The 13,139-nt window shown below is 37.4% G+C and overlaps 2 protein-coding genes across 2 annotated transcripts; both read left to right on the top strand.

Moving 5' to 3' along the window:
- The first annotated feature begins 784 nt into the window (after window positions 1–784).
- myadmb (myeloid associated differentiation marker b) lies at window positions 785–4,786 on the top strand. Its single transcript, XM_084119829.1, has 2 exons — window positions 785–951; window positions 3,664–4,786. The coding sequence occupies exon 2, from the start codon at window positions 3,749–3,751 to the stop codon at window positions 4,628–4,630; it is 882 nt and encodes a 293-aa protein (XP_083975955.1). The 5' UTR covers window positions 785–951; window positions 3,664–3,748; the 3' UTR covers window positions 4,631–4,786.
- A 3,475-nt stretch (window positions 4,787–8,261) lies between these two features.
- Window positions 8,262–12,305, top strand: ftr66 (finTRIM family, member 66). Its single transcript, XM_084120823.1, has 6 exons — window positions 8,262–8,870; window positions 9,593–9,688; window positions 9,952–10,173; window positions 10,268–10,418; window positions 10,562–10,621; window positions 11,207–12,305. The coding sequence occupies exons 1-6, from the start codon at window positions 8,289–8,291 to the stop codon at window positions 11,734–11,736; spliced, it is 1,641 nt and encodes a 546-aa protein (XP_083976949.1). The 5' UTR covers window positions 8,262–8,288; the 3' UTR covers window positions 11,737–12,305.
- Window positions 12,306–13,139: the final 834 nt, after the last annotated feature.

Below are 13,139 nucleotides of genomic sequence, written 5' to 3'. Positions count from 1 at the left end.
CATCCACTTATGATACTTGTATAGTGCTTGATGAGGTAGAATAACAATAGTTACACAACCAAGAGGCCGGATATGGCCATTTAGAGTTTATTCACTGGCTTTTTTATGTCAGTTTGCACTGTAGTTTAATTTATGGGAGGTAAAATAGGCTTTAATGACCTAACTCTTATTCACCTTATCCACTCTATATACACACATTCTTTTAATGTTAGGTTTTAATGTTTTGTGGTGTGGGTTAGTCCGGTCTCACATGCATACTAGTCACGGAGGCAGCAGATCCTGATAGGTATGCATGACAACATTCATTGTATCCCAGCTGCTGGAGACCCACTATACAGACCTGGCCAGACCTGACCTGAACCAGCTAATCATGGTCTTCAGGATTGCTTAAAAGTCATAGATGTGTGGAAGCTGGTTGGAAATAAACACTGAAGGACAATGCGTCTCCAGGTCGGAGCAGGGTTGAAGACCTCTGTTATAGAGTTACATGTTTTGCCTGACAAGATGACTGAAAGCAGACAGGTCAGATTTCTTGTTATCCTCCAGGCTGGGATAGAATATGAAAGACGGTGGTGAAGTTTAGTTCAGTTAAGTTTAGTCAATAAAACCAGAAAAGACTATACTCTGGAAATACTGAATACAGTATTTTTCTTTGGCTGAATTCAGTTGAGTTACTGCATGAATGAGAAAGTAAATCGTCTGCTCATGCTCAGATTTTTTTTTTGAGGACCATTTGCATTTTATTTGAGGGTTGAAGAAAGAGCAGAAGAGAGTGAGCGAGAAAGAGAGAACATATTACCTAATTTGGCATGTAATGGGCGGATTGGGTGGGTGGAGGGGTATCCCTCATAAACATGTTTTAAAGTGTCCTCACTGATTGAAAAGTCAGATCGAAGACCGCGCCTACTTGTTTCAGACTGAGCACTTCGAGAGAACGATAACGGGACAAGGGTAAGAAAGAGGCAGAGGATATAGCTTACTTTCATCTTTTTAAAAGCAGACGTTTAGAGCAGCCAGCACCGTTATGTTTATGTATTGGCTATAACTAGAGTGTTTTACTTGCGTTCTGGATTCTGATGATGGCGTTAAAAATGCTTTATATTATACATTATTTTATTCCTTCAGACTTTGATTGTGGCGTAGTGTGCATCCGTAGCGATCAATTGGTCAGATAAAATTAAATAAAAAATAAAAGCTATTTCCTCGGGCACCCGTCACGTGTTGCGCTCGCATGTGGAAATCTTGATGACGGAGACAGAAATGTACTTTTCTATATTTGCTTACTTGACATTCTGACTTTTAAAAGTTTTAAAGTAAAATTCGTGTATCCTGTATGAATGGGTGCGGCGCGTGGGGAGGCGCGCCCACTTGTCGTGTCCGGCAGGATGGTGATCTCATTTCTAGCTAAATGTCATTTTCATGTCCTGTCACTTTTTGCCATTTTAAATTGATCCGGTCATTTGATACAATTTGTTTTGATTTACTGCTTCCATAGTAGCCAACATAAAATTCATTTAATTGTATGTTTTCCATTTGAGCTTAGTCTAATACTTGTCCTTCCATTCTGGTCTTTTACATTAGACCAAACGGTTTCTAATACAAAAAAGTAAATTTTTCCACTGAAAAACATTTTGGCAGTCAATACAGCTGGCACATTATTTTTTTCCTTCTTTCTGCACCAGGTAGGAAAATACGGCTGTAGAGAGCTTGTTTTTTTTCTTCTGTACAGACAAATAACAGCACTTGTAACCAGATTAAGAGAGAAAATTGAGTTATAAATGGCATGTCTCAGACATCAGCGTGCCCTCGTCTAGGTCTCTGTCAAGCTCTCCAAGCCATGTCATGTCCTGTGTTTCCTTGGATCTGTTTACAGATTTTTTTCCCTTGACATCTATAGGCAATTTCTGCTGCTGACGGAGAACATGAATAATTGTGTATTGCACTGAATTCAGCAGCATATTCCATCTCATCATGTTAAATAGCCATGAGTGGATGACAAAGGAGAGGGTTTTGAGAAGGTTTAAAGCAAGGAGAAAATCTCCTTTCACTATTCTATTTCTGTAGTAACCAATTCTGAAAGGGAACGAAAAGAGTATGAAAAGAGAAAAAGGTCTGAAGGGTGTGTGTGTGTGTGGTAGAACTGCAAGTAAGGAAAGAGAGGTTGGGGGGAATTGAGTGGAAAACACAGGCACATCCCTCTCATTTTGCCGTTTGATGGGATGCAGAGCATCTGGAATTGATCAGCAAGTTGGAAAATTTGACACTAGGCAGAGAAAGTGTGTAAGAGAGGTAGAGAGGGAAAAAAGGAGGGAGCAAGGGATAAATGACTCACAGCTAAGCTATTCCCGCCTGTGTTTAAAATATGAGTCGTTGTGAGGTGAAAGGGCATGCTTTCTCATACCCATCGACTGTCTGTCCATATGTGGCTCTGAATGCATCTGCATGGCTTTATGCTTTTTTTTTTCTTTTTTTTTACAGTGTCTTTATCACTTTTTGTCCCTTATTTCCTAACTATGTTCTCCTCTGTCCACTTAACCCTGAAAATGTAAACACGCATGCCTCTATTGTTTACTTGAACCTCTCCGACAAGATGAAGGAGGTATTCCTGGCCGTTACAGAACTGTGTAGGAGGGCTGAGAAGGCGCCTCAATGCTCCGATTGTTAGCCTATCTGGCTCCTCCCACAAGGTTGATGACAGATGGACTGTAGGGTTGAGTAAAGGTCTCGCTTGTGCCTAGTTTGTCTAAATAGCTTGAATACATTACTGAGATATTTTCACTGACTCCCAGTCTGGAATCTCTAAAGAGTCTCAGAGACGTTTTATTGTAGAGCACCAAATTTATTCAGTATGTGACCATTTAATTTGCATGATTACATGGCTTATTATTCTACAAGTTTCACATTGTGGGGAATTTTAACATGTGACCAAAATGAAATGATTGTAATCACAGATTAACTGCTGATTATACTCAGTAAACAACCTCACTCAGCCTTGATATTAAAATGAACACAACACATGATTTTTATAATCTGAACAGATTTTAAAACACTTGGCATCAAACTTGGCATCATACACAAAACCACACTGAAATATGTGCCTGGTTGCTATTGGAGACGCATGACAAACAAAAACAATATGAAGAGTTCAGATGCAAAAGCCTTTAAGTGCCATCTGAAATTTTCTTCTAGAATGATCATTTTTATCAAGCTCGTATATTTAAGTTCAATAATTTCACTTAAATGGCAATGCAAATTACCTATTAATTGTCATTTAAGTGAAATTACTTAACTTAAATATACAAGCTTTATAAAAATGATCATTCATTTCAGATGGCACTTTTGCATCTGAGCTCTTCATATGCTTTCTAAAATTGTCTCAAAATAAACATTTGATATTTCGATTTTGAGCTTGTTTTGGAATATTTTTGCTAAATGCATAAATGTTCAAGAACCAGCTCAACATATCAAATATGTTTGATATCTTCCGACTGGATAGAATTAGTCAAAATATCTTCGATTTTTGCAACAACATGAGTTGCAGAGATGACAGAATTGTAACGTTTGAGTGAACTCTCCCTTTAATCTGTGAGAAATCTATTAGATGTTTTGTTCATATTGTGTTTTTTTTCTTACGACTGACTGATTTTTCTTCATTTCTCCTAGACAACCAAGAAGAGACAGAATCCTGTTTCCTGTTACTCACAGCTGACATTAATTGGCCTGTAAATCGTCTTTTTGTGAGCCCATCATGCCGGTGGTGTTGCGTTCCTCACCTCTCCTGTGGACCCGTGTGGCTGCCATGGTTTTCGCCTGTGTAGCATTCAGTGTAGCTCTTTATGGAGCGAGTGTAACCCACGGCACGGGTGACTGGTGCGTGTTCTGCTGGGGTTTCAGTTTCGTTGGAACTCTTCTGATAATCTTAGTGGAAATGTTTGGCCTCCAGATCCGCGCCCCTGTCTCATGGAAGAACTTTCCGATCACGTTTGCCTGCTACGCCTCCCTCCTCTGCCTCTCTGCTTCGATTATATTCCCCCTTTACTTCCTGAAAGGCTTTGCTGGTCGCAGTGAGATGATCAACTGCCGCATTGCATCTACCGTATTCTCTTGCCTCGCCACCATCGCGTACTTAAGCGAGGTGAGTCTCAGTAAGGCTCGTCCGGGAGAGGTGGCTGGCTACATGGCCACAGCGCCAGGGCTGCTAAAGGTCTGCGAGACCTTCGTCGCCTGCATTATATTCGTCTTCATCAGCGAGCCGATATCGTATGACCAGAATGCGGCGACCAAGTGGTGCCTGGCTGTGTACTGCATCTGCTTCATCTTTTCGGCAGCCATCATCGTGATGTGTGTAGGAGAGTGCACAGGTTGCCTGCCCTTCTCCTTCGCCCGCTTCCTGTCTTCATATGCCCTCCTGGCTGTGGGCTTGTATCTCTCCGCCACCATCATCTGGCCCATATATAAGTTTGACAATAAGCATGGAGGCCAAAGCCACAGACCCAGTGGCTGTGGCTCCAGCAGCGGCTTGTGCTGGTGGGACAAGCTGCTGGCCATCTCGGTGCTCAGCGCTCTCAACTTCATTCTTTATCTGGCTGATCTCATCTACTCAGCCAGGCTGGTTTTTGTTAATGTTTAAGGGGTTTAGCTAGAAATAATACAAGAAGATGGCAAAGAGTTAAAAGGCGAAAAGAGGGAAGTGGGTTTGAGAGTAATGATGTTGAAATGAAAGGTCAAACTATATTCACTGTTAGCTGCCTGTTTAGCAATCATGTGTACAGTAGGCAAAAAAGTTGGACTTTTTAAAATGATTTTTTAAAATGTAACAAATGGACAAATTAATGATTATAAATCATTGACAAAAAAATAATAACAAAACAAATTAATGTAACATATGTTACATTATTTTTTTTTATTATTATTATTTTTGTTTCTTTGTGCTTTAAGTTGCTTTGCATGAAGGATTCTTTTATTAGCTACTATAGCTTTGTGAGTTTGTATGAGTGAATGTCAAATCGCCAATCACCACAATATAACAGCCTTCAGCTCATTCAGGTTAATCAGCATCAGTTAAAAACTGTGTTTGCACTTAATGTCTGTTATGTAATACTTGATATGTTTCAGTACATTACACTGCTCTTTGTTGTATATGTGTCAAGTCCATATGGTGTAATGAACCGTACATAATGAATTCCTAAAATGTAACTTCGACACATTGACGATGAAGGGAGATATAAATGTATATTTGGACATATCATTAAACTTTGAAGACATCTTGAATATATTGTTATTCTTATATACATGTTGTACTGGATTCATATTTACGGGATATTATTGCTATATATGTGCATTTGCGAAGTATGCAAATGCTACAAATATTTTTCTTGTCAAATCTATAGAAACCATTGCTGTTTTAATTTTTTTGTACACCAGCAGACAGTATCAGTTACAGACACCTCACGATAATGAAAGAAAATGAAATGTTGTTTGCTGTGCTGTAAGTCTCTGGGGTCTGCATGTGCCTGTCAGAGACTGTTACACGGTCCTCGATGCTTGAATGAGAATGTTTTCATTGTATTATAAAAAAGTGAGAGAGCACATGCAGCACTGTGTCTCTCTCTGTGCTGAGAGGAGAACAGCACACACCGCAGCATTGTGTGAATGTGCAATCAAGCTCTGAATAAAAACCATGATAAAGAAACAAGTGTAATCTCTGTGCATCTGCGCTCTTGCATCATTTACTATTGTATACAGTGATTTAGACTTACCAACCATTTACTCATTCTTTGTTTAAAGTTATGCATGTGTGAAAAGATACAGAACATCTGTTGACTCTCCATCCCTGAGCTAATGAATCACGTTCTAGAACATTCACGTACAGTGCATTCACCCAGAGGAACATTTAATTGCTCAGAGGTCGCTTTTTCTCAGCTCAGGAGACTTGGATTGGATTGTTCAGTTATGTTGAATGTATGAATCACCTTTGCCAGATGTGTTTCTCCTAAAATTAAGATTAGGAGAAATAAAAATCAAACAATTGTTGATATACAGAAAAAGTATAGAATATTCAATTGAAAAATTTGATTTCATAGGTCTCTGTAAAAATGTTTTTTTTGATAATACAAACAGACACACATGAACTGTCTCCAGTGAGGTGTTTCAGGTTCCTAAATAAATCAGCATTTTTGGACCAAATCAGTTGACTAAATGATTCAGTGACTCACTCATAAAGACTTTGTTCCTAAATGAATGAGCTATTTTGAATTAATCAAATCAATGAATGATTCAATGACTCTCTTATAATGAGTCACTTGGCACCGTAGTCACTGCAATAAAGATCTAGTTTTCTCAACCTTTTTGTAACGTGTTGTTCTATGTCTGTTTTGTTTCATTGTGTTCTGGTTCTGTTTTCCCTGTTATGGTTTGCCTGAGTTTCCTGTGCTTATTAGGCTACGTTCAGATTGTCAGTCCAAATCTGATTTTTGTGCATATCTGATTGAAATTTAACAAGTTTGAACGGCAAAAAATCACATGAACACACATTTCTCATTTCGAGCTACATTCATATGTGGTTTGAAATCTTATTCAAATCGCATTTCTGGAAATCAGTTTCAGTCTGTCTGCTCTGATCGGATTTTGCATGGTTTATGTGACTTTCTCACGCCACATAAAACATAAATGTCAGATGTTGTTAGGAAACATGCTGAAAGTCTCTGCAGAAACAAGGATGTGTTGTTGTAAAGTGCCGGACGAGCAGAAAATGACAATATAACGGAGACATGTTTTGAAACTGGCGGATAAAGTCACTCATACCAGCCTCCTATGTTTCTGCTGCTGACTCAAAAGATATACTAGTCCAGTGCGGCGGCTACACATTGTCATGTGTAACCCTCCATGTTGTGGTTGTTGTTTGGCTTATGCCTACCAACGCAACATTGTTGCCATAGAAACCAATGCAAATATTTCAGAAAAGGAAACAGTGGCATAGACACACAAATCGCATCTGAACAGTTGTGATACACAATGTGGACGTCAATAATTTTAGATCAAATTCCAAACCGATACGCAAATAATCGGATTTGGACTGACAGTGTGAATGTAGATTAGTTTCCATAGTTCCTAATTTACACACCTGTTCTGTTTTCCATTGATTACTCAGACTGTGTATTTAAGCCTTCATTTCATTCAGTTCTTTGTTCGGTCTCGTTTACGTCTTCATGTGGTTGTTATACTATTACTCTTGAAATCTCCTGCTTGTTCTAGTTGGATTATTATTGAAGACTGTTTTTGTTGTTTAATCCTTTGTCATGCGCTTTATTGCAGCCACTTCACCTATTACACTTTTTTTACTTGAATACTTTTTTTAAAATATGTTAATCTGTATCTACACCCAGTAGGTATAAAGCTTGGAATACCTAGAATTTTTTTTTTTTTTTTTAAAAAACAAAACATTTAAATATTTTAGTCATTTACTTCTCCAGGTCTAGACAAGGCCATATGAATCCTGGTTTTGCAAAGAAGAAAAATGTTAAGGGGGTGAATTAAAAGAAGAAATATCTTGATATTTTGACGTTTTGGCTTATCTTATTTTAAAGCTTGTTTTGTCATATTTTGAATCATTTTAAAGGGTAACTAAACCCCTGGTCAGAGCCTGACTCCACCCACTGGCAATATTTGAAAAATGCTGGAAAAGTAGGCAGAGCCCAGTGGAGAGGGGGCGTGCATCTGAGACGTATCTCTCTGCAGGCAGGGGCGTGGTTAGCTGGTACACTCTGACATCAGAGTGTACCACAACTTCCAATAGGAAAATTCAACTGCAGTAGCCACTGTTCAACCTGAGGAGGGCAGCACTCAGACGTTTTTACACCATATTTAGTAAAATTAAAATACTTTAAACACAAATGTCAAAAAAATTACTTGAATCAATGAAAAGCACTAATAAAGCCCCATTCTTACAGATCATTATCTAAAAAAAGTTGGTTTAGGGTTTAGTTACCCTTTAAGTCCTCTTGAGGCCCCCTGGTGGAGAAACACTGGTTTAGAGTTTGTTTATCCAGTGTGGCAATCTAAGGAACCCTACAGTAAATAGTGCTTCAAGTATCTTTATTTTATTTTATATTTTTTCTTTAAAGTTTACACAGTGCAGCATTTTTATTACAATTACAGTGCAATAGGCACACACATTTACCTATCTGTCATCTAAATAGGAAGAACTAATGGGTGTGGCCCAGGAACATCCGTGCAAAACTGCACGGACCCTTTTTCATTTCAAACATTTCCCTACAGTAGACAACAAAATGGAAGAGCTCCGGGATACAGAAGAGTTTCGCTGTTCGATATGCCTGGATGTGCTGAAAGATCCAGTGGCTATACCATGTGGGCACAGGTACTGCATAGAATGCATTAATGATTTTTGGAACAAAAAAGATAATTTGGGGGTCTTCAGCTGTCCCCAGTGCGCACAGACATTTAGCCCCAGGCCTATTCTGAACGATACCATACTGGCCGATATGGTGGACAAGCCGAAGAAACTGGAACTTCCAGGAAACCCTGAGATTTGTGGCAATTACATGCAAGGTGATGTAACCTGTGATTTCTGTACAAGTGTCAAACAAAAGGCTGTGAAGTCTTGTTTGGCATGTTTGGCATCTTACTGCCAAAATCACCTTGAAGCACACAACAAATCTCCTGCCTTGAAGCAACACAAGCTGATTGAAGCCTCTGTGAACCTCAGCCAGCAGGAGATCTGTCCTCATCATGGCAAATATTTGGAGATATACTGTCGAACTGATCAACAGTGCATATGTCCTTTGTGTTTGATGGAGGACCACAAAGGTCATGATACAGTACTAGCAGCTGTGGAAAGCACAAAGAAACAGGTAAAGAAGAAAAAAATAACAATCATCTTTCTTGTTTTTCTTTGAGTGTGTAAGTATTTAACAAGATACTTTTTCATGGTTCTTAACTCTATGGAAGACACAGTAAATTACCGTATACTCAGAAGTCTTTAGAAGCCAAAATCATTTTCCACTGAGGCAATGCACATTTTCCAAAGTGCACTCCAGCTCAATATGAACAGCTTTCATTGTACAGAAAAGTTCATGCAACAGAGTAACAGGGACAAAATGTGAGAGAAAGGAGGCACAGAACTGATGTTTTTGAGGCTGTCCCTTGAGTTCAGGTTTCCAGCCCAAAACAATAAAGTACCTGCAAATAAGTGTAATGTTATAAGGTTATATAATATAACAAAAATAACTTCCTGCTTCACATTTAAATTTCAACCTTCTATGCAAACATAGCCCTAGCAGAGCTTCCTGTTAACAAATCAGAAATTATGATCTGTTTGCTAGTAAACTACTTTGAATATTCTATATATATGTCCTTACATATAAAGTGTTTTCACTATTTTGTTTGTGACAAATGAATATAAGAGTAACACATATTAAAAGATCAAATATAATATAAAGTTATACTTACGTTAACAAATTCCAAAATAATGCAGTATGTCTATTCTGTAACATCACTCCTCCATTCTAATTATAGTCATAATTATAGTTAAAAAGCATGAATATTACAATAAAAAACACTTGTTTCTTCACAGAAAGAATTGGGCATGACACGACAGAAATACAAGCTTAAAATCCACACTAAAGAAAAGGATCTGCTGGAGCTTAAACAAGCTGTGGATGCCCTGAAAGTAAGACATTTCCAGAACTGCTTTATTAAAATAGATGAATCCTCAAATGTTTAAAAAAACAAAAAAACAATTAACCTGAAAATTAATTCATCTCTCATCATATCAATTAACTATTTACTTTGTATTAATAATAATAATAATAATAATAATAATCATAGTTTATTTTTATATTTTATATATATATATATATAATTATATATAATTTTTTTTTTTTTTTTTTTAAGAATAAAAATCACTGGATAAATGTTTTTGTTCCCTAAAAGAGCTCTGCACAAGCTGCTATGGAAAACGGTGAACAGATCTTCAATGAGTTGCTGCAGTCTATTGAAAGGAAGAGGTGTAAATTCAGAGATCTGATCCGAGATCAAGAGAGAGCTGCGGAGAGCATGCTGCAAACACTGGAGCAAGAAATCACTGAGCTCAAACAGAGAGATCATGAGCTTGAGATGCTTCTGAAGTCTGAAGATCACGTTCATGTTCTTCAGGCAACCTTGAATCCAGTGCTGACTGAAAAATATACAACAAAATTGCTCAGAAACAATTTGACAAATACTTCTCTCTCTCTCTGTCTCTTTACAGAACTGTCATTCCTTCTCTTCTGGCCTTCCTAACCCACCCTTCACAGTTGCTTCACTCTCAGATTTTAGCAAGGTGAACGATGCAATGTCTGCTCTAAAGAAGAAGCTTGAAGTTGTCTTTAAAAAGGAATGGCTCAGGATTTATCAAGCAGGTGAGGGGGAAACACCCTAAGTTGATTTTCTGCCTAAGCAGAACAAGTTCCTGTTTAACTGATTTGCAAATTGTTATGTAATTCAGCCCTTTTGGTTAATTCGTTTCCTTGTGATGTGCATATGCTTTCCATTTTCTCTTCAGCTAGATCAATGAAGATCCTTCACTGCACAGTGCCCAGAATTAGATCAGAGTTCCTGCACCGTAAGTCAGTCTTATGCAAGGCTGCATTTATTTGCTCAAAAAACTGTAATAGCCTATTGTAAAATTATTACAATTTAAAGCAGCATCATTAGTCCAGTCTTCAGTGTCACATGATCCTTCAGAAATCATTCTGATATTCTTATTTGGTGCTCAAGAAATATTTCTGATTATTACCAATGCTGAAAACAGTTGTGCTGCTGCTTATATATTTTGTCAGGATGCTTGATGATTAGAAAGCATTTATTTGAATAGAATATTGTACATTTTGTAACAATGCAGACAGGCTTTACTGTCACTTCTGATCAATTTAATATATCCCTGCAGAATAAAAGTATTAATTTCTTTAAAAGAACAACATCTCACTGACCCCAAACTTTTAAACGGTAGTGTAGATGTTAGTGTTCTTCAACTTCCCATCTGAAATGTATTTATAGATGATTTGAATATAATACAAGTGGTTCTCAACTCCAGTCCTCGGGACCCGCTGCTCTGCACATTTTGTATGTCTCTCTTATCTGACACACTCAGTTCAGTTCAACCATGAAAAAAACAATTTTGATCTCTTATGCTCTATCCATTTCTCAGATTCCTGCCCGCTGCAACTAAATTCTTTAACAGCCCACAAGGACCTTAGCTTGTCCAATGGGAACAGAGAAGCGGCTGTTCAGAGCCAAGAGCAATCCTGTCCTGACCACCCGGAGCGCTTTGATTACTGGTGCCAGGTGCTGGGCACTGAGGGCCTGACAGGCTGCAGCTTCTGGGAGGTGGAATGGAGTGGGATGGGAGTAAACATTGCCGTCGCATACAAAAACATTGCCAGGAAAGGGGAAAGCAATGAAGCTCACTTCGGTCACAATGACAAATCCTGGAGTTTGTTCTGCTGCAGGAGAGGTTATGCTTTCCGGCACAACAGGATTGTCAGTAAGATCTCAGAGCCTGGCTCGGCAAAGATAGGTGTTTATCTAGATCATAGGGCCGGGACACTAGATTTTTACAGCATTGATGACTCAATGACCCTCCTTCACAGAGTTCAGACCACATTCACACAACCTCTCTACCCTGGCTTTGAGTTTATGAGCTGTGGAGCCTCGATCAAGCTGTGTCAGTTGGAGTGAGGGCAAATTTGGCATTGAATATCAACACAAATTATTACTTGCACAATATGCACAATATTTTTGACCGAGACTCATAAGCTGATAATTATTTTCATGTTATGGTAAATAACTGATAGCTAATGGCTAACATAAAAAGAATGTAATATTTTGTATAAATTATATTATTGTATTTATAATAAAGTACTAAAAGCTAACATAAGTCATTTAAAATGGACTAAAATTTAGGCATCAAAAATGGATTCAGTATGATTTTAACAGTAATTAAATTGTTAAAGATTAAGTTTAAGTGACCATTAAATGATGTCAGTGGTAATATAATTAGAAACGTGTATATATATATATATATATATATATATATATATATATATATATATATATATATGTTGACAAATGTCTATGATAAAGTCTTACCATTTAAACTACTACACACGGTGAATTGCTGTTATTTCTGTCCATGGAATGTCCCTTAGGTTAATATTGTCTGAATGCCTTTACGCTTTCATTCTCTGTCAGTTCTGATTAAAAACGTCTGTAACAATCCAAATAAAATACATTATGTTAATCATTATATATTTCAGAGTCAACCTCATTTTTCACATCAATATTTCCTTTGATATTTTATGGCATTTAGTATGTTTTAACAGTACAAGCACTCAAATAAATAGTGTACTATGGCAAGCCATTTTAACATTTAATCCTTAATAAGTACCAGTCTCTATTGTTTTGCTACTAGTACTTATCCATTAGGTACTAGTGCCTATTCTTCAGATACTAGTGCTTATTCTTTAGGTTCAAGTTCTTATTTATTAGACAAGTACTTATTCCAATAGTGTCTAATAATCTAGGCTATCTAATAAATAAGAACTAGGCCCATTTCTAATGAATAAATAGTATAGTATCTAATGACTAGTATCTAATATCTAAAAAATAAGTACTAGTACCTAATGAACAACTACTAGTAAAAATATGTACTAGTCACAATTGGAATACTGTAGTCAAAACTGAATAGTTGATATCTGAAATCTGAATGATTCCAATAGAAGTCAATGGCAAAAATGTAAAATGGGTTTCTTGTAACAATAGAATAGTTACTAGCCGCTATTGGAATAAGTACTAGTATCTAAGAAGTAGTATATTTAATATGTACTAGTATCTAATAAAAAGTACAAGTATTTAATAAGTTCTAGTATCTAATGAATAAGTAGGCTACTAATATCTAATAAATAAGTAGGCTACTAGTACCAATGTGTAACCGATGTTAGGGCCGAGGGACAATTACCACACTCCAGAGGAGCAGACACCAGCGGACACCAAGAGGCGGACAACAGAATGACTTTTAAAGGTAGGTTTTTCTTTTTATTAATTTAAAACAATAAAAACAGTGCTGAGAATGTTCGGGGCTG

This window comes from Abramis brama, assembly GCF_963993115.1.
Source record: "Abramis brama genome assembly, chromosome: 7".
In the NCBI taxonomy this organism is placed as follows: Eukaryota; Metazoa; Chordata; class Actinopteri; order Cypriniformes; family Leuciscidae; genus Abramis; species Abramis brama.
Note: the sequence above shows the minus strand (reverse complement) of the source record. Positions and strands in the feature narration are given on the sequence as shown.